Source organism: Pseudopipra pipra, chromosome W, assembly GCF_036250125.1.
Source record: "Pseudopipra pipra isolate bDixPip1 chromosome W, bDixPip1.hap1, whole genome shotgun sequence".
NCBI lineage: Eukaryota > Metazoa > Chordata > Aves > Passeriformes > Pipridae > Pseudopipra > Pseudopipra pipra.
The window spans coordinates 33234541-33255920 of NC_087580.1; the positions used below are offsets into that span (position 1 = coordinate 33234541).

The following is a 21380-nucleotide window of genomic DNA, read 5'->3' on the forward strand; positions in this document are numbered from 1 at the left end:
AGGGGCCAGAACTGGACACAGCACTCCAGGTGGGGCCTCCCCAGTGCCCAGCACAGAGGGGCAATCAGTGCTCAGCTCCTGCTGGCCACACTCTTCTCCACAAAGGCCACGATGCCCTTGGCCTTCTTGCCCCCCTGGGCACACTCTGCCTCATATCCAGCCGCTGTCAAGCAGCACCCCCAAGTCCCTTCCTGCTGAGCAGCTCTCCAGCCCCTCTGCCCCCAGCCTGGAGCGTTCCAGGGGCTTGTTGGGACCCAAGTGAAGGCCCTGACACTTGGCCTCATTGATCCAGCCTGTCCAGATCCCTCTGCAGAGCCTTCCTGCCCTCCAGCACATCCACACTCAAACCCAACGTGGTGTTGTCCACGACTTTCCTGAGGGGGCACTTGATCCCCTGGCCCAGATCACCCAGAACGATGTTAAACAGGAGCAGCCCCAACCCTGAGCCCTTGGGAACCCCACCTGGTTCCCAAGTGACCAGCCCCACCTGGATTTCCTTCCATTCCCCACCACTCCCTGGCCCATCAGACACTTTGTCACCCAGCAAACAGTTCCCCAGGCAAGCCATGAGCAGCCAGTTTGTGCAGGAGATGCTGGGGGAGATGGTGCCAAAGGCTTTCTGGAATTCCACATAGACACATCCCCAGCCTTTCCCTCAGCTGCTGAGCGGGTCCTTTGTCAGAGAAGGAGATGAGGTTGGTCAGGCAGGACCTGCCTTTCCCAACCCCACGCTGGCTGGGCCTGATCCCCTGGTTGTCCTGCCCCTGCCATGGGATGGCACTGAGGAGGAGCTGCTGCATGGACTTCCCCGGTCCTGAGGTCAATGGGACAGGCCAGGAGTTGCCCAGATGCTCCTTTTGGCCCTTCCTGTGCATGGGCATCCCATGTGCTTGTTGCCAGTCAGCTGGGACTTGTGCAGTTGTGCAGCACTGCTGGGGAATGAGTGAGAGTGGCTTGGCCAGCTCTTTCTCCAGCTCCCTCAGGACTCTTGGCTGCATCCCATGTGGGCCCAGGCACTTGGGGGGGTCTCATTGGCAGAACAGGTCACTGACCATTTCCTCCTGCATTGTGGGGGCTTCACTCAGCTCCCCATCACCAGCTTCCAGCCAAAGCTTGCCTTCCAGGTGTCCAAGGGGTCAGTTCTGCTGCCCCTCCTTCCTTCCCCCACAATGGAAAACTCCCTCATTTTGGGTCCCTGTGCCCCAGATGGCTCCAACCACCACCTCACCCACCAGTCCCACAACCATGGAATGCTTTGGCTCGGGAAGGGACTTAAAGAGCATCTCAGCACCCTCAGATTAAAGATTTCCTTTCTACTATCTCCTCCAACTCTTCCCTCTACCTGTGTGAAGCCACTGCCCCTTGTCCTGTCACTCCAGGCCCTTGTCCAAAGTCTCTCTCCATCTTTCTCGTTGGCTCCCTGAAGGGAAGCATTGGAAGGCCACAATTAGGTCAGCCCAAAGCCTTCTCTTCTGCAGCCTCAACAATCCCAATTCTCTCAGCCTTTCCTCACAGCAGAGCTGCTCCACCCCTCTGATCCTCTTGCTGCTCCCCTCTGCACTCGCTCCAACAGGTCCATGTCCTTCCTGTGCTGGAGCCCAGAGCTGGAGGCAGCTCTGCAGGTGGGGCAGCATCACAGCCACGCATGTTCCAGCAAGGACATGGTGGAACCTCATGGAACCAAGGACCATTGGGACACTGCAGGACCTTCTGGAGCCAAAGGAGCTCTGGGACATTATGGAATCTCATGGAATCAAGGGAGCACTGTCGCCCTTGCAAAACTCCTGGAATTCAGGGCCCATTGTGACACTGCAGCTCCCCATGGAACAAAAGGAACCCTGGGACGCTGCAGAAACTCATGGAATCAAGGGACCATTGGGACATTGAGGGGGTTGATGGAATCAGGAGTCCATTGGGACAATCCAGGGCCTCATGAAATCAAAGGAATTCTGGGACACTGTCAAACCTCCTGGAACCAAGGGTTCCTGCTGACATGCGTGTCCTCCTGGAACCAAGGGAGCCCTGAGATATTTCTGAACATCCCAGAATCCAGGGGCCACTGTGGTCCTTGTGAAACTGCAGGCTCTCCTGGAAACCAAGGATTCCTGGAACACTGCAGAGCTCACAGAGCCAAGGGGCCACTGTCCCACTGCAGCTACTTCTGAAGCACAAGGGACCCTGGGACAGTGGGAAATCTCCGAGAATCCAAAGGGCATTTTGGGACTGCAGGGCTTCATGGAACTAAAGGAACCTTTGGAGACTGGGGAAGCTCATGGAATCCAGGGGCCATTGTGACATGTGGGGCCTCCTGGAACCAAAGGAACCCTGAGAATTTCTGTGGGAACAAGTTAAGGCAGCAGCAGCTGCATTCAGTTAATCAGGATCCAAAAGGAGTGTTTTGGCCTTGACTGGTGTTTTCCATCCAGAGAGTGCTGTTTGCCAAAGTGGAAACCACTTGGAACGCTCTGCATGGCAGCCTGTGTTTCTCTGGTGGCTGAACACAGCCAGCACATGAGGGGAGGGGAATGTGTGGGATCAGGGCACGGCTTTGGGGCCATGCTGGGAATTCTGGTGGACTAAAAGACAAAGCCCAGGTGCTGTTTCCAAAGGAACCCCAATGAAAGGGGGACACTGGAAAGATGGGGGGACAAGTCCTGCAATGGGACTCCGTGTGTGCAGCCTCATTTTCTCCTTCAGTGCCCACAGGAGAGGGGACAAACCGTGGTGATTTGGACCCCTAAACTGTTCAGGGGGGAAACTGGGGATTGAAGGGACAATGGGATAGTGGGAGGAACAGGGAGAAGGCTGGAATAGGGGGGATAGTCTGGCAGGTCCGACAGTCCCATGGGGATCTTTGGAAACCGGGGGATTGGGAAAGGGGGGTGGCCCCCCTGAGCTCCCAACTTCCTGTGGGGTGCTGGGGGCTGCTGGATCCAATCTCAGCCTTGGATTATGCCAACAGCTTCAATTTAGAGGAATTACAGAGGTGTGACTCAATCACTTTGGTCTCCCAGGTTTTAATGATGGCAAATCAAATCTATTGATAGAAAGGAATTATTTAGGGTTACAAATGATCAGACAAAAGATCTTCATCAGAATTATTTACTGCACAGTACAAATACTAAGGCTACCAGGAGTACAGGATAAGACAGGACAGTGCTCTACACTAAAGCAATTGTTGAAGCAATTCTACTCAAGCTGGCACAAAAGCAATAATTCTTAATTAGAGATGGATGGAACTCCCCCAGACCAACGCTCGTGGGGAGATCTCTGCTCTCAACCTCCAGAACTGACCTTGGGGGGTCCCCAGCCAAGGCAGGAATCTCCACACACCCCCCAAGAAGGGATCTGTTGGAAGAAGCTGCCCCTGGGAAAGGGGACTGGCCCTTTGTGGTCGAAAGGGATGGACTGACAGTCACTGGACTCCAGGGGTTGCCTCACCATCAAAGGGTTCATTGGGGTGGAAGCAGCGGCCGAAGCTCTTCCTGCAGGTGGGGCACTGGTAGGGTTTCTCTTACCGGTGGGTCCGTTGGTGTTTGGTCAAGGTAGAGTTCTGGGTAAAGCTCTTCCCACACTCCCCACACTTGTAGGGCCTCTCCCCGGTGTGGATGTGCCGGTGGGTGACGAGGTGGGAGTTCTGCTTGAAGCCCTTCCCGCAGTCAGTGCAGCGGAAGGGCCTCTCATCCGTGTGTGTCTGCTCATGCCTGAGGAGAGTGGAGCTGGTCTGAAACCCCTTCCCACATTCCGAGCACTTGTAGGGTCGTTCTCCGGTGTGGATGAGCTGGTGGATGTGGAGGCTGGAGTTGTGCCAGAAGCCCTTCCCACATTCCCCACACGCATAGGGCTGTTTCCCAGTGTGGATGCGCTTGTGGGTGGAGAGGGTGGAGCTCCGGCTGAAGCTCTTCCCACATTCTCCACATGTGTAGGGCCGTTCCCCAGTGTTGATGTGCTGGTGCTGGATCAGGTTGGAGCTGTTCCTGAAGCTTTTCCCACATTCCCCACATGAGTAGGGCCATTCCCCAGTGTGGATTTTCTGGTGGCGGATTAGGCTAGAGCTGTGGGTGAAGCTCTTCCCACATTCCAAGCACCTGAAGGGCTTCTCCCTGCTAGGAGGATGCTCAGGGACCAGCAGCTCGCAGCTCCCCCTCAAGCTCCAGCTGCCTTCCCAGCACAGACTGGCTCTTTCCTCCTCAGAGCACCCTGGGATGGCTTTGGAGCCCCTCCTGCGGGGGGATCTCCGGCCCTTTTCCTCCCCGCTGCCTTCCTGCGCCGGGGAGCCCTTCAAAACGGCCTCTCCCACCAGGGTCTCACGGGGGGATTTGTCCTCCGGGCTCTCCGTCCTCAGCTCAGGGCCTGGGGCAGGAAGCAAGAAGGACAGGGAGGGGATTTGCCTCCGGCCCACAGGGAAGGCCAAGGACATCCCCCCAACTCCAGCCCCGGCAGGACGGCGGCGCCAGCGGGGTTGTCCTGCAGCCGGGGCCATGCTGGGCTGACAGAGCCAGCACAACACCCGCCCAAAGGGACACTGACTTCCTCCTCACCTGCCTGGGGGGCCCAAGGCATCTTCCTCTTCCTCGCAGCCTCCTCCTCCATCCGCCCAAGCTTTGGGAAGGAGAAATCCTGATGGGGGGGAAACAAGGGCTGAGTGCGTTGGCTTGGGGGTTCCTCCTGCCCAAGTCCATCACTAGAACACATCGGGCATCCTGTGTCCATAAAAACCTCCAAAACAGCAAGGATCAGCCCAGGAAAACCCAAATCATTGAGATTCAGGCAAAAGCCTATAAGAAATAGTGAGAAGACTCCTGCCCCCCCAAACCGCAAAACCTTGAGATTCAGCTAAAAAATACTCAAAAATATGAAGATGAGACTAAAAAAAATCTTCCAAAACCAAATTGGGGTGAGGCAACACCCTGGGAAACCAGGGCTTTGCTCCCTCGGCTCTGCAGGGGCTTCCCACGGGCTCTCAAACTCCTTTGGGCATCCCCTGCTCCAGCGTGGGCTCCTCCCGGGCTGCAGGGGGGTCTCTGCTCCATCCTGGACTCATCCACAGGTCACAGGCCCTTCAGCTCAGGTTCACCCAGAGCTCCAGCTGGTTCCGTGGAGCAGCGATCCCCTGGCCCCTGACAGTGTGGGCACCTCACCAGGGCTGTTCCTCAAGGTTCTCTGGCCCCCTGCCAGTCCAGCGCTGTTTCTCCAAACCACCAAACCACGTGTGCCAAACACCCTGGTTGGTCAGTGCCGGCTGGGGGAGCGGGCACTCGGTGAGGGGATGAGAAAACTGCACCCAGGGCTGGGCTGAAAGAGGCTTCAGCACCACTTCTGATGGCCCAGGGGCAGCATCTGGCTTCTCCCAAACAGAGAGATGGCACTTGTTCCTCTGCAGGGAGTCAAGAGCAGCAGGGTGACTCCTGGTGCACGGATGGAATGGCAGAGGATCTGTTGGATCCCTCGGATGGATCAGCACTAAGGGATACAAACTGACCTCGGGCTCAGGATGCAGCTGCCAGCACAGATTTCCCTGCAAAGTCTGCACTGACTCAAGCTCTGGAGAGGAGACTGTGCCCCATGGATGGGATTGCAGAGGGGCCCTCAGGTCCCCAGCAGGAATCAGCAACCAGGAATAGACACAAAAGGCCCCGCCAGAGATTTCGGGGGGAGTGTCCTGCAGGAAGGGACAGAGTCACCCCACCAGGGCAGGACTGGCAAGTGGGAGGCTGCTCCAGGGCTCTGCAAGAGGCCTCCTGCTCTGCTCAGCCCCAGCACTGGCTGGTACCAACACCCCCGGCTGCCCCCGGCCCTGGGCAGCTCTGCTGCCACAGGCTGTGCCCTCACCGTGGCCCTGCAATGGCCCTGCCTGTCCCTCACCCGTGGCCCTGCCCGTGGCCCTGTCCCTTGGCTCTCTCTCTGCCAGCTCAGTGTGGGGCACACGGGCTGGGGGTCCCTCCCAAGCCCCCCGGGCAGCCGGCGTTGGCTGGGGGGATGTGAGGGCTGGGCCTGCTCAGCACAGCCCCGGCCTCGAGCCCAGCGCCTCTTTCCTGACCCACACAAGAGCTTCCCGGCCCCCCCCAGGGCTCCCCTGCTGCTGCCTCTGCTCCTGGCCCTGCCTTTGCTGCTCCCTTGGCTGGGGCAGCGGCTGCAGGGGGGGATGGCAGCAGCTTCAGCTCCACGGCACTTCCTGGGGGGAGCTCAGCCCGGGGGGGACGGGCAGGGACCTGATGGGGATGGACAGGGGCCCAGCAGGGACAGACAGGGCCTGCAGGGGAAGGCACAGGGACAACCTGGGCCCCCACACTGCCACGGCTGTCTCTGCTCCTCCTTGCAGGCTCTGTGGCCAGGCACAGTTTGTGTTCCTGGGTGCCCACCATCTCAGCACTTGGAGACGCTCAAATCAGCGCCCGCAGCTCTGCAGCAAAGCCCCAGCTCACCTGGCACACAGGGGATGGGCACTCACAGCTTTGTGTCTTCCCCACCACAGGGCTCTCCTTCCTCAGCAGCACCTCTGCCTTGCACTTATTCTCAGCCTCACCTCAGGGACAGCTCTGGGCTCACCTCCGCGCCACTTCTCAGCCTCACCTCAGGGCCTGGGCTCAAGGACAGGAACCTGCAGGGAGGGGACATCAGGTGCAAGCTGAGGGCTGCCTGCTTGCACTGGCCTCTGGGCTTCTTTCTCCTTCTACAACCAGCCCAGAACCTATTCTGCTTTTCTAACATCACACTGCTCACACTCTGCCTCCTCTTCAGCTTCCTGTCCATCCACACTCCCAGCTCCCTTTCTGCCTGCCTGCTCTCCAGACACTCTGGCCCCAGCCCGGGGGGCTGACGGGGCTTCTTGTGGCCAAAGGGCAGGACCCGGCCCTTGGCCTGCTGGAACCTCATCCCCTTGCAATCAGCCCATGGATCCAGCTGGGCCAGGTCCCTCTGCAGAGCCCTCCTGCCTTCCAGCACATCAACACACCCCCAGCTTGGTGTCACCTGCACATTTGCTGATGAAATGTCTGGTTCTGCAGCAGCTGCAGATGCTCAAGGGGCAGCAGGACCAAGTCAGGGGCCTGGGGGAGCCTGGGGGGCTTTGGGGTCCGGGAGGGTCCTGGGGGAGCTGGGGAGGGGCTTTGGGGAACGGGGGGACAGACCAGGACAGACCAGTACCTCCTCACTGCTCCCCAGATCTCTCCTGGAGCTGGGGCATGATGTTGTGGGACACCTGAGCCCCCCCCAGTGCCCCCAGTACAGCCCACTGTGTTCCTGTCCCAGATTGCCGGGTGATCCCTCTTTGGGGGGGGTTGGAAGGGATTTGAGGGGGGGCTGGGGGAGATTTAGAGGGATTTGGGGGGGGTTGGATGGGGATTTTGGGGGTTTTTGGTGGCTTTGGGTGCATTTAGGGGAGTTAAAAGGGGTCTTCACGGTCAAAGGAATTTTTGGGGGGAGGGGATTAAAGGGAAAATGGGGGTTAAGGAACATTTGGAGGGGTAAGTAGAGCCTGGGGGGCAAAGAGGGGGCTGCACCAAGAGCAAGTGAGTCCTGAGACCCCTCCAGTGTCCCAAAGACCCTCTTGGTGTCCCCAGTTCCCCCCTTTGACACACCGAGACCCCCGGTGTCTCCATTGTTCCCAGGGCCTCCCCATGACCCCAATTCCCCCCTTGACACCCCCAATTCCACTGTCCCCAAACTCCATCCCTGATGTCCCCCTCCATCTCACCCCAAGAGCCACCCCGGACCCTCTGAACCCAAAAATGCCCCCTCCCCCACGCTCACAGAAAGGCCAAGGGCATCTGGGGACACACTGGGGACAGTTGGGGGGCTTTGTGGGGCACTGGGTCATTACTGGGGGATACTGGGACACACTGGGGGGAACTAGGGGGTACTGGGAGGGACTGGGGGGTTATTGAGGGACACTGGGAGGGCACTGGGAGGGACTGGAGGTGAACTGGGGCACACTGGGGGGCACTGGCAGAGAACTGGGGAGTTACTGAGGGGATTACCAGGACACACAGGGGGACACCAGGAGGTTACTGGGCCATACTGGGGGTTACTGGCTGCTCTCTGGAGGATCACTGGGCCATAGGAGGGGCAGTGGGAGGTCACTGGGACAGACACTGGCTGGTCACTGAAGGGGTTACTGGGCCATACTGAGGATCACTGGGAGGGCATTGGGATATACTGAGGGCACTGGGATCCCCTTACCCGGATGAAGTATATCTCTGCCTTGAATTTTGGGGGGCATCCCTAAGATCCCTCTCCTTGGGGCTAGGGGATCCCCTGAACCCCACTGCTACGCTTTAGGGGACTCCCCAAAATCCCCTCAAAATCCCTGAAGTCCACTCAGAAATCCCCCCCCTCGACCCATCAAAACCTCATCAAGGTCTCCTCAAATCCCCTCAGAGACCTATTCCCTCCCCAGGACCCCCTAAACCCTCTCAGTGACCCACCAAGCACACCTGGGACCCCCCAAGTCTATTCAGGAACCCCCCAGTCCATCTCAGGGACCTTCAAAGCCGTCTGGGACCCCCTAAACACTACGAAAACTGCCTCAAAAGTCCCCGCAAAGCCTTCCAACCCACCTCAGAGACCATTCTAGCCCACCTGGGACCCCCCAGTCTCCTCAGAAACCAAAACCCCCTCAGGGACTCCCAAACCCCTTTTGGGGACCATCAACCACCCCCCCCCCCGAGTCTCTTCAGGACACCGAACCCCCTCAGGGACCCCTCAAAATCTCCTAGGGAACCCCCGAACTCCTCTGCTAAGCCCTCCCGAGCCCTCCAGCCTTTCCACCCCCAGCCGCGCTCCCCGCAGCCCCCGAGGGGATCCCCAGACCCCGCTCCCCCCGCAGACCCCCCCAGCTCACACACCCAAGCGCAGCTTTTCCCGGGGCCGCCGCCCCCGAATCCCCCACGCGCCAAAGATGGCGCCCTTCGCGCGCTGCGGGTGGAGACACCCCCGCCGCAGCCAATCAGCGCGCGGCCACGCCCCCTGCCCGCCCTCCGCCCCGCCCCCGCCTCGCGCGGGGCACCCCGGGAGATTCCCCAGTCAGTGCCCGGGAACAGCCCCGGCAGCGCAGCCCCCAAGGGCACACGATGGGCTGTGGGCTGGAGAGGACCCTCCTCAGCCTGGGCAGCAGGGCTGCAGGGGGGGATTCCCTGACCCTCCCCAGATGGGCCCTTCCTGCCCAACAGCTCCTGCTCCAAAGGGCTCCCACACACCCTGGGCCACTTGTCCCACTTGGGCACTGGAGCTGCCCCAGGGCATCTCTGGGCAGTGGCCAGCTCTGGGACTGCTCTGGCAAGTCATGGCCTGAAGCCAGGAGTGTGGAATTTAGGAGACACTTGAAACCTCTGCAGAACAGGACTCTTGATAATTGCTGAAGGCTTCCTGGCCAGCATTGCCAGACCTTCGATTTTTTTTTTTTTTTTTTAATCTCAACAACTTTTCTCCATTTGTTTCCATTGACAACACCTTCTATATATTCTATTAAGCTGATTCTTTCATTGTCTACATCAATAGTTTTGTGCAGCTACTTATCAAAGTAAATATCCCATCAGTGATTCAGTTATGGAAACCTGGCTCAGAGGAAGCTCCTGATTTTTGGGGCACCTTTCATCTCTCTAATTTTGCCTCTTTTCTTCTTCCTCTCCCTATTTTTGTCTTGAAAAAGCTCTCCAGGATGTGTGTGCCTGGGAGTATATTCATCCTCTGAGCTGTGCCCTGTGCCATGGGACAGGGGACAAATGCACCTTCCAGAGAAATCTGCCCCTCCTGCTCACAGAAGCCCTCTGAGTGCCCAGGTGAGATAGTGCCCAGGCTGCTTTGCTGGTGTGGAATGAAAGGGCCAGGCCAGAAAGGCAGAGGAGGGTGATGGAGGAGACAGGGCCATTTGCAGGGGATGTGTGTGAGGCTGGGGAGATGAATGTCCCTGGGCCAGTGAAGGCTGTTCCTGGAGTCACCCCAGAAGTGTCAGGGCTCTGACAGGGCTCCAGAGGGCATCCTCAGTGCCCCTCCTCCCCCCACTTTTGGGGGGTCCCACTCCCCTCCCACTCAGTTTGGGGTCCCACCACCCCTTCTGTCCCCTCTGACCCCCCTTTTCCCACTGACCGCCCCCTTCCCACCCCCCGCTCACCCGAGAGCTCCTCGCCCGCAGCCGGGGGGGCTCCCAGCACCACCAGTGCCCAGAGAAGTCCCCCCAGAGAAGGGGTTGGGTGGGGTCCTGGGTGGGCTCTGAGTATGTTTAGGCAGTCCTCCAGAGCCTGTGTGGAGGTTTAGGGGGTGCCCAGAACCTTTCTACGTGTGCTGGGTGCCTTATTGAGGGGTTAGTTCCCTCCCAGAGCCCCCCAGAGCGGGCTGACAGGGGGGAACACAGCGGGGTCCCCATTCCCGACCCATCCCGGGGCCTGTTCTGCCCCCCCCAAACTCTGCTCCACATCTTGGGATTCCCCCAAGCCCCTTCCCCACTGCCCTCCAATAACCGGGACTGGGGAGAACTGGGAAGCTTTCCTGGGATCAGGAGTGGCAGCAGGGGAGGGGGGACACACGACCCCCCCAAAATCCTCACAGGGACAGGAGGGGTCCAGGCTGGGCCCGAGGCCCCGGGGAGGGGCTGCGGCCGCCGCCGGCTCAGGAGCTCTGTGGGGAGAGAAAAGGGGGTGACAGCGGGGTGGGGGGTCCCCGGGGGGGCACAGACGCTCTGGGGGGACACACGACCCCCTGGGACCCCCCTCACCTTCTGGCGCAGGTAGAAGCCGAGCCCCAGCGCCAGGGAGACGAAGGCCAAGAGGAAGCCCCCGGCCCCTCCTTGGCAGCAATTGCTCAGGCTGATGGAGCCCGGCAGGGCCGGGGCCGCCGGCGGTGTCCGATCCCGGCAGGAAGCGGGGAGGGCCCCGGGGAGCGGCGGCGGCGGGCGGGGCCCTGGGGGAGCCGCCCCGAGGGGTCCCCGCCGCCCGTGGCACTGAAGGAGCCGCCCCGGGACGGGCCCTGGCGGGGGTCGCCAGAGAGGGGGGGCGAGCTCGGAACGGAATCAGCTCCGGAGAATAAACCAAGGGAAACCAAAGGGCCGCGCCGGGGGAGTCTCCGCCGCCCCGGAGCTGAAAGAGCTGCCCCGCGGGACGGGCGAGGAGGGGCGGCGGTGAAACAGTCGCCCGGGGTGTGGCGAGGGAGGCGGGAATGGGATAAAAGAGAGAGAATAGAGGGAGAAATCGCTTTGTCTCCCCCGCCCCAGCTCCCTTTTGTATACAGATAAAATCAGGGATCAACATGTGCTTCCCTTCCCCCTTTTCCCCTCAGGGGATGAGAAAACAAAAGAGAAAACCTTGGGAAAGAGGGGGAAAAGCCAACTCTGCAAAACTATCTCCTCTGAGATAAGGTGTGCTGCCAAAGGAAAAGCTGACTCCAGAGGTGCCCCAGCCCTGCAGAGCCCCCACCCTGCCCACTCACACACTTCAGCTCCACATTGGGGTTTTCCCCTCCCTGGCACTGCCCAGTCCAGCCCCTCCCTGGTCCCCCCATCTCCCTGCCCCTGCCCCAGCCCAGCAGAGCAGCACACTCAGGTCTGGCCCTGCAGCAGGCCATGGAGGCCATGGAGCTCAGGGACAGGCCCTCTGGGTCTGCAATGCTCAGCACATCATCAGCTCAGGCAGCTCCTGCAGCCCCAGGGCCAGCCCCGCTCCCCAGCACAGCAGCAGAGAATCGGCCCCGGGCTCCTCAGGCCCCATTTGCCATCTCCAGGGGCACTGGCCACCACCAGCACCAGCTGCAGCAGCCTCAGCCCCTCCAGCCCCCACAGTGGGACCCTGAGGGCAGCACACGGACTCCAGGGAGAAACCAGCAAGGCAAGGACCCTCTGGAGAGTCTGCTCCTTGGCCTTGTTCCTGAGAGCCCTGGAGAAGAAGAGCTGAGGCTTCAGGCTGTGCCCGGAGCAAATGGAGCCCCTTGTGTGGTGGAAAGAGTGCAGTGGAGCCCAGCTCATGCCAGCAGTGCCATGGCCACAGGACTGACCCAGCCCAGCCCAGGGACCAAGGCCCAGAGCACTGAGGCCTCAGCCGAGGCCCAGAAGGGGAGGGTGGCAGGAGAAAAAGAGCAGCTCTCAACAGGCCAAATGCTGCTGCTCCCTGGCACTGCTGCTGTGCTGGGACTCTCTTTCCCTGCCCCTCTGCACACAGGCACTGCCCTGCCAGACTCATCAGAGGTCTCAGAAGATTGAACTCACAAAAACAAGTCACTGAAGGATCCTTGACTTTGTTTCAATGCATTCCTCATTTACACAGACTCTGGGTCAAATTCAAGATGTGGACAGTGACCCAGACATGGGATGAATAATCAATATTCACTGTACACAACTTTATCACAGGAGAAAACCCACATGAAAACCCTAACCCAGCACCACAAAACCCTGAGCAGGCAGGCTGGAACAAGGAGTCCCATTCTGAATGCTATGGAAGAGAAAACAGGCAGTTTGTGCCTTTAGAAAAGAATCCAGTCATCATTTTCCTCAGGGCATCCCCGAAGAAAAAGATTTCTTAAGACAGTTGCCAGAGCTTGGCAGCAGGCTGTCCTTCTCAGCTTGGAAAATCTCTGCTAACTCACCTAACAATGGTACAAACCCCCCACGTTAATGTTGTCAAACAGCTGCATCTGCAGGATTCATGTTCCAGCATTACCTAATGCACAATTATCACACCTCTTTTTAAAATTAAAGGGGAGGGAAAAAAAAAAGCAGAGGGTAGGGGGAGACTCCCCACCCCAGTCATCCATCAAGTGTACATCCTGGCCACTGCTCCTAAGAAATTTAATATCTACTAAAAAGATATAAAAAGACATTAAATGCTTTCAGAAATAAAAGTGCTTCAGAAGCTAGATTTTAAGATTGCCAAGTGGGTTTTGGCCAGATTATAAAGTTGACTGAAATGCCAGGATACTGCATTTTGGAAGCAGCAGCAGCTCACATATTGCCTTGTATTGGTGTCTGAAGTGTATTGCTGATTCCAAAGCTGGACTATCATCATCTGTGGGGGAGAGTAGATAAATAAATGAATAAAAATTCACATTCCCTACTAACCCTGCTGCCTTGAAGCACTCTTTTCAAGTGTGGCCTCCACAGGAAAAATAAAGTTAAGAGCACTTTATTTTGATTATAGTGCTTTCCCCTGGCAGGAATTTATATTTCAGTTAGAATCTTTGAACCATTCCATTTTCAGTGAGGCATTTTTATATTTACAATTGACATCTTCAGAGAAGAATGAAACCTTTGAGCAACAGTTCTGAAGCATGAAGGTTGCCTGCAGGATATACTAAAATTACTTTACATCCCAATGGAGCCTGTTGTTTTTAGCTAAAATTTAATAAACCTTAAATCAATGATCTTTCTTTTACTGAAAGCCTGCCCTTTGGAAAACTAACTTTCCCGAGAAACATATTTGGGTGAATAAATGCCAAAAAAGGGCTATTGAAATCTAAACATTTTCTCCATTTATAGCTTGTGAACATTTAGTTCCTAAATTCCCAACTGCTACCTAATGTACAGAACAGTGGTGCCTTGGTTGAATCACATAGCATTGATTTCAGAGTGTCACAGGGATCTCATTGACAGGAATCAATTAGAATCCAAAATCAATCAAATATGTTCATGCACTATCATTCAGCGAATTTGAATATCCCCAAATTAATTGTAAGCATGTGAAAGAACCTAGAAATAAATTTTGAAAAGGTACAGAAATAAAAATCAGTCAACTTTGAGAAGATAATAGTGCATCTGAGCATGATTCATGCCTGCTGGGGTAAGTTAATGGTGAATCACACCTTCCCTTCCCAGCACAGGCTGAGATATATTCTTTTTGGAACATGAAAATACCCAGTGACTGAAGGCAGAGGACACACCAGTCAATGATCCAGCATTATTTTATGAACAGCCTGTTACACCCCCAATATCAAACATGCTGCCAGGATATTACAAAATGCACAAGGATGTGACACTCTGAAAAACTGCCCATTGTAAGTGAGCCACTGCACTTTAGGAGAAAGAAAGGAGAGAATTCCTGAATCTCTACCAGAAGCAGGAATAGATGTGGCCACTTATCCAAAGAGCTGTTCTTGTTGCTGAGGACTCCTCTCTGAACACATTCACCTGTCATTCTGTCAAGGTAATAAATCCTTCCACTCCTTACAGCACACTCAAAAGCACCCTGCTATTTAATTTCAGTGGAAAAATGGCCCAAAGTGTCTAAAACATTTCCTTTTGCTCATGTAAAAGTGCTGGCATTTTACTTCCTTCCTGATAAGCCAGTGCCAATGGACCTGATTATTCTTTTCTTATTCAAAGCACATCAGTAGTTCCAAAGCACTCTCCATCTTATCAGGGGTCTGAACAGCACAGTTACTGAAAACAGTTTGTCCTGCTCCTCTCTCCTTCTGCCAGGCTATCAGATAAACCCAACTAACTCTCTGTATTTACACACCATCAAACATAAGCTGTGTCTTCAACACACTGTAGCCTGTTTCTGACATGTTATGGGTTTGCTGCTTTACATTAGTTGTACCCAAAACAGCAGCAGTGAATTAGCTTAGAACAAAAATATAGTCACTCCATAGCACAGAACACAAAAGGGACACAGGATAGGAAAAAAAAAGAGAAACATTTTGTGAAGTAAGAATGATCACTGTCATCTCGGTAGTTTACAGGTATTTATCTGGTGCTACTTGAAAAATAGCATGGAAGCAGTAGGATCTAAATGCATTCAAAACAGACCTGACACAGACCTTAAGAGTAGAAAAATATTTTCTTGTTTTGTTTATTTTATTCTCCTGTCCTCTAGGAACTGTCTCTGATTTGCAAGGAGTGAGAAAGTGAAAGGAAGGAAAATGGTTACAGCATCTGAAAGCATTTAAATGCCTTTACAGTTTTTGTCTGTAACAAGACTGATTTTCATGATCCAACCTTCATTTGGCTCTAAAAGACCCCCACAAAAACAAACCAAAAAAACACTGTCCCCCAAACAAGCCTCTCAGCAACTCTCCTTTTCATTCAGTGTCTCAGATACAGAATTTTCAGTGCTGACTACTGAGGAATAACACAAGATCAACTCCTTCAGAAGGGCCACGGCTTTGAAGGTTTTGCTTCCTGCACAGCCACAGGGAATAGGCACAGCATCTCCCTTCCTTCTTCTCAGGATGACAGGATATCCTCGGGATGAGCACAGTGTTGGAAGAGTTAAACATTAACCTGGCTGTGCCCTGGGCACTCTCAGCTGGCTAAATGAAAAGTTCTGGAAGGCCAGGAGAAATCCTGAGTTGCAGCTCTGTGATTAAGTACAGCCTTCTTTAGAAGCTGAAGCTCCAGCCCCTGAGGGGAGGATCCTTCCCACCACTTCTCCCACTGACAGTCCCCCTAAGTAATAAAATATCAAACATAAAAAGACAGTGGCATTCATCCTCCACAAAGACAGGACCAAATCCTGCAGTCAATTTGATGACAGAAAAAAAATTAAAAAGGAAATAAAGAACACAGAAAATTTCTTGATCCTTAGTTACATTTCCAGTATATGGAGAACTACACAAACTGCCAGTAGCAGAGTGCTCAGAGTACATAAAGGAGTGTGATTTCACCATTTTGTTAAATATTGGTTTTACTAGATTTTCGTGTCTTGTATTTCTTTGAAAATATTCACGTGTGAGACTGAAAAAAGTGTTTCTTTCAAAAACAGCTCTAGAAACCAACCCAGAAACAGGGGGAGAGGGGTGAAAGAGCAGCAGTCACAGGTACAAGAATGGTCTGAATAAAGCAGGTCACCTCCTGCCCACCCATCCTGGCACCTGACGGGAAGGAATTTTGGAAATGCTTAGGAACAAGCTAGCACTACATTTTAGATATGACTTTTTCATCTCTACATCTACAGGACTTTAAACTGTTTCATGTCTGTAAGGGGGGTACTTTTGAATTAGATGATCAATGGAGCATAGAGGCGTGAGAAAGAAATCATATTAGGATGTGAAACCAGCCAGAGTATGGTACAATGTAACTTCATGGCACAAGCGAATTGTAAGGTCCATTGTGCTTTTTAGCAAGTCAGCCTGATATCCCCTATTATCAGAGCTGAGTTCTTCCTTGGTTTTGCTACATATTGCAAGATAGATACATCTACCCTTGAAACACAGTGGTAGAGGTCATACACAGGGGTGAGAAAGATGATGGTGAGAGGAAGATTCTGTGGGCAGGGGTCGCTGGCCCCTTGCCCTACAGCAGGGCACGCACAGACTGTTGCTATCAGGTGATGAACAGGTGGGGTTTGGCTGCCACTCAGGCATCACCTTATACTGGGTACTGGCCCTACGTGGTGTAATGTAGAGCTGATAAAATGGGGTGTCAGGACTGCTGGGGTGAGCGATCCTCATCCTGCCATGGAGACTGTGTTGTTCCGTGGGGACGCCCGCTAAGCACGGGCACCGACCAGCTGCTGCAGATCCTGGCAGCCCTGGCCTGTCTGTGTGGGTAAGCACAGTTTATTGACAGGAAGCAACTGAGAAAGCCACTGTTTTATATCCTTTTTTAATATCCTTTTAATTCCCTTTTTACTAGTTAATATTGTATTAAAAGCCACTCGTAGTATTGTTTTAATATCCTTTAAATTTTCCTTTAATTCCCTTATTACTAGTTAATACTATAATAAAAGCTGTTCGTAGTATTGTATGAATGCCAACCGATAAAGCAGTTTTTTTGTATTCTTTTTCAGCTTTTGATTCTCTTTGCCTGTAGTTTTTTCTGTTCTCACTGCAATAAAAGATTTTTTGTACTGTTTGAATGTCTGTTGTACTTGTCTTTATTCCGGGCATGTATTCAAATGAACTAATACACAGGGGCACAGCTCTTTGGGGCAGGAGACAGGCAGCAGCCTTGCCAGGACTCGGGGCGGTGGCAGGTCTCCTTGGGCCAGGACTTGCCAGAGTTGCTGATTTGGGTGCAGCCCCGGCCAAAGGGCTGCCAGCAGCATTGGTGCCCTTGCCCACACCTTCCTTCTCGGTGTCAGCCCCCCTGTTTAGGATGGCCACCAGCCAGCACTTCTCCCAAGGAGGCCGTGCCAGCTTGTGTGGAAGGCCCCGTGCCCTTCCTGCTGCGACTGAGTCGGCGGCCGAGGGGGCTCCTTGTGCTGCCGTGAGCAGGCACAGGAGGGGAGTGTTTGCTCATTTCTTGAGCCGTTCCTACAGTTCAGGTCCAGCCAGATTAGATACTTCAGAGAGCGGATTCCCTCCAAGGTGGGGCAGGTTGGCGGGGCTGGGGGAGGCCCCAGGCCACGTTGCACTGTGTCCCAGGGCCCTTTGTGACACGCTGGACACGGCCGGTGGGATGGAAGGGGGCAGGGTGTCCAAGGGCCCTTTATGACCCGCGGTGACAGAGGTGCTGCTGGTGACACGGCCACAGTGTCAACAGTGCTCCTCGGAGCAGGCGACGGGACAGGACGGGACAGAGCGGTGCTGTGCGGAGCCCCCGCGCAGCCAACTCGTGCCTTGCTGACCCGGAGCGTTTTGGAGGATTTTCTCGCTTTCAGGTGACCTCGAGGCATTTCCACAGGATTTGGAGACCCGGAGTTTCTCCGAGGTGTCTCTAATCCCTGTGGCAGGTGCCCTTGAGACCCTTTTGCAGGACTTGGAGACCCGGAGTTTCTCCGAGGTGTCTCTAAGCCCTGTGGCAGGTGCTCTTAAGACCCTTTTGCAGGACTTGGAGACCCAGAGCTTCTCCGAGGTGTCTCCAATCCCTGCGGCAGGTGGCCTCAAGGCCATTCTGCAGGACTTAGGGCCCGGAGTTTCTCCGAGGTTCTCTTTCTCTCTTGCAGGTGCCCTGGACACCAGACTGTGGCATGGCAGGGAGACGCTTCAGCCTGCTCAGGCTGTTCCGGAGGAAGAAGGAGGAGGAAAGCCCTGGGGCTGCTCCAGCACAGCAGCCTGAAGAGGTGCAGCAGGTGCAGCCCCCGCAGGAGGGTGAGTGCTGGAGCTGGGCCACAGGGCTGGTGGCTGCAGTCCCCTTGACCTCATCCTGTCCCATCCCGTCTGGACATGCCCAGGGAAAGGGAGGGGGGCAGAGGGGCTGAACTCCTGGCAGCCGTGCTCCATCCACTGGGCATCCCGGGGCTGGCCCTGCCTGCTCCTGGAGCCCAGGCCTGGGCTGTGTTCTCCGGCCTCTCCCGCACACCCTCAGCTCTGAGCACGCTCGCTCTTTGCCAGATGCAGGCCAGGAGCGGACAGAAGAGCAGCTCCGTGCCCGTGGCCGCTTCCGCAGGGCAGCACAGGTACCTGCAGCCATCCCCGCCTGGGCTGGGCCTGCTCTCACTGCTCAGCCCAGCACCGCTGTCGCGGCCCTCCAGGGGAAATCCCTCTCTTCCCTGCCCTTCTTTCTCCTGCAGACATTTATGAAATTCATGGGCAGTCGGCGTAGAAAGGCCAGGATCACACCAGCTGATGTCCAGGCCCAGCCTGACACCATCCCGACCCAGGTGACAAATCCTGATGTCAGCACCGCGTCGACTGCTGTCCCAGCAAAGTGTGACACCGCAACCAGTGATCACACAACCCACTGGGACACCACGTCCACTGATGATGTGTCACACTGTGACTCTGTGCTGCCTGGTCTCACGGAGGAGGCCGACGCCACAACGATGGAGGGCGTGGCGAGCACTGACGCCGCGCCTGTTCAGCGCCTGGCCGATACCCCCAGCCTGGAGTTTCTTGAGGAGAGAGCTGTCTCTGCTGAAGTAAGCAGCCTGTGGCCCCCCAAGCTGGGTGCGCTGGGCCCCCTCAGCCTTTGAGGCTGCCACAGTGTGCTGGGAAGGGAAGCATTTCTCCATGGAAGCTGGGCAAGTTGCTCACTCTGGCAGCTCTCCACTTCTCCCCTGTGCATCCTCCAGGCCAGACTGTGGGACCTGGGGACCTGGGGCTGCTCAAGGCATCTCCAGTCCCTGGGGCAGGTGCCCTTGAGGCCAGACAGTGGGACTGGATGAGGCGAGGCATTTCCCAGGCTTCTCTCTTGCAGCTGCCTTCAAGGCACGACTGCAGGACTTGGAAAGCCAAAGCTTTTTTAATGGCATCTCTGCTGCAGGTAGCCATAACACCAGACGGAGACATGCAGCAGAGACCCCCCACGGTGCCCAAGCTGGCCTGGGTGAAGGAGGAGGAGAAGGAGGAAAGCCCTAGGGCTGCTCCAGCACAGCAGCCTGAAGAGGTGCAGCAGGTGCAGCCCCCGCAGGAGGGTGAGTGCTGGAGCTGGGCCACAGGGCTGGTGGCTGCAGCCCCCTTGGCCTCATCCTGCCCATCCCCTCTGGACATGCCCAGGGAAAGGAAGGGGGCAGAGGGGCCGGGGCTGATCTCCTGGCAGCCGTGCTCCATCCACTGGGCATCCCGGGGCTGGCCCTGCCTGCTCCTGGAGCCCAGGCCTGGGCTGTGTTCTCCGGCCTCTCCCGCACACCCTCAGCTCTGAGCACGCTCGCTCTTTGCCAGATGCAGGCCAGGAGCAGACAGAAGAGCAGCTCCGTGCCCGTGGCCGCTTCCGCAGGGCAGCACAGGTACCTGCAGCCATCCCCGCCTGGGCTGGGCCTGCTCTCACTGCTCAGCCCAGCACCGCTGTCGCAGCCCTCCAGGGGACATCCCTCTCTCTTCCTTGCCTTTCTCCTGTAGCTGGTTTGCAGATTCATCAGGTGCATTTGGCATGAAGAGGCCACTTTCATGGCCACTGGGGACATGGCAAACCTCTTCAATGCCCAGACCAGCGCTGCCCTGCTGGATTTGCTTGTGGAGAATGGTGTCTACAAAGCAAAGCAAGTAAGCAGCCTGTGGCCAGGGCTCCAGTCCCCCAGGGATGCTGTGGCCCCTCACGCTGGCTGCTCTGGGTCCCCTCAGCCTTTGAGACCAGCAGAGTGTGGTGGCAAGGGGAGCACTTCTTGGGGGAAGCTGGGCAAGTTACTGGCTCTGGCAGCTCTCCAACTGTCCCCCATGTCCCCTCCAGGTGCCAGCCATAGTCAGGTGCATCCATCAGTGGCTCACGTCCAATGTGTCTGATGAGCACAGGCTGGACAAGACTCTGGTCCTGCTGACCAAGGCACACCCCACGGATGTTGCAGTGACCCTGCTGCGCTCTGCCCCAGCCTGTGACAGGTATGGGGCTCACCTGCCTTGAAGGCTCACCTGCCTTTAGACCCCATCCCCCTGGACAGCCTGTCCCAAATGGGGTGCCAGAGACATGGAGACTTCCAGGACACTCCAGCTCCTCTCTTTGCCAGCTTTGGCATGTCAGCCTCCAATCCTGAGGCCAACCTGCCTCCCTGCCCCACAAGGCACCGTGGCTCTGTCACCTGGGCCCTGCAGCTGCCCAGGCCACAGAGCTGTGTCCCAGACCCCCCTGAGCCAGAGTTGTGACTCCACAGAGCTGCTCGCACCATGTGGAAGACGCTCATCTCCTCCAGATGGACTAAGGAGCCGGTGCTGCAGATCCTCTTCTGTGTGCTGGAATACTGGCCAGCGCACAGGAGACGCACCTCTGATGGGGATGAGAGAGATGTCTTTGCCCTGGCTGTGAGTTTCTTGAGCTGACCTCTGCTCGCCCCCAGGTTGCCTCTGGGATGCCTTTCCATCCTCCCTCACCACTGCTTCTCCCTGCCCCAGGCACTGGGCTGCAAGCCTGGCTTAGGGGCAGGTTCAGGGACACCAGGCTGGGGGATCCCCCTGTGTCTCCTCTGGCCTGTCCCTGCCACGCTTGGGCCCTGCCACATGGACATCTGGGCCCTGAGAGCTGTCTCTGGGTGCTTTGTCTTTGGCAGGCAACTGTGGCACTCTGGGAGATCATCCAGCTGTCCCGCTCCTGGTGCCCAAGTGCATTGAAGGACAATTTCCCGCGCCTCCTTCTGACTCTGCTCTTCCAAGTTTTCATCAGCACAGAGGAGATGTCAGAGGAGGTCGAGACCTTCTGGAGGCGATGCCGGGAGCAGCGCAGCCTTCCCCCCAACCCCAACAGGTGCTCCATCCCAGTCCCCTCTCCCTGCCACGCCCTCGGGGCTGAGGCCAGGGCTCTGTGCCTGACCTGGGCTGTGCTCTGCACACAGGTTTGCAGTGCAGACTGTTAAAGCCCTGCTGCGCCAGCTGCTGGATGAGGATGTGTTGATGGCGATCGGTCGCAAGTGTGGCTGGGACATGCTCCTCAAGGCTGACAGCCACCACTATGCAGTGGGTCTGCTGGCCAGGTGAGAGCCCTTTCTCCCCACTGCCCCACACCCCCACAGGTCCTTTCTGCCCTGTGCACAGGCCACCCCTCACAGTGCCCGTGCTGCTGGGCCAGAGGGCCTTGGCAGCCAGGGATGGCTGAGCAGAGTGGAAAAGGTGGAGAGAGGCGGCTGCACAGGAGGAGCCACCTCCCAAAGTGC

At 56.3% G+C, this 21380-nt stretch overlaps 1 protein-coding gene across 1 annotated transcript in view; it reads right to left on the bottom strand.

The window, feature by feature from the left end:
• Positions 1-3133: 3133 nt before the first annotated feature.
• The window catches only part of LOC135405259 (zinc finger protein 883-like), a 142024-nt gene continuing 123777 nt past the window's right edge, over positions 3134-21380 (bottom strand). Inside the window, exon 5 of the mRNA XM_064639924.1 lies at positions 3134-4106. Coding sequence (XP_064495994.1) covers positions 3515-4106 — 592 coding nt within the window. The 3' untranslated portion in view covers positions 3134-3514. The remainder of the gene's footprint in view (positions 4107-21380) is intronic.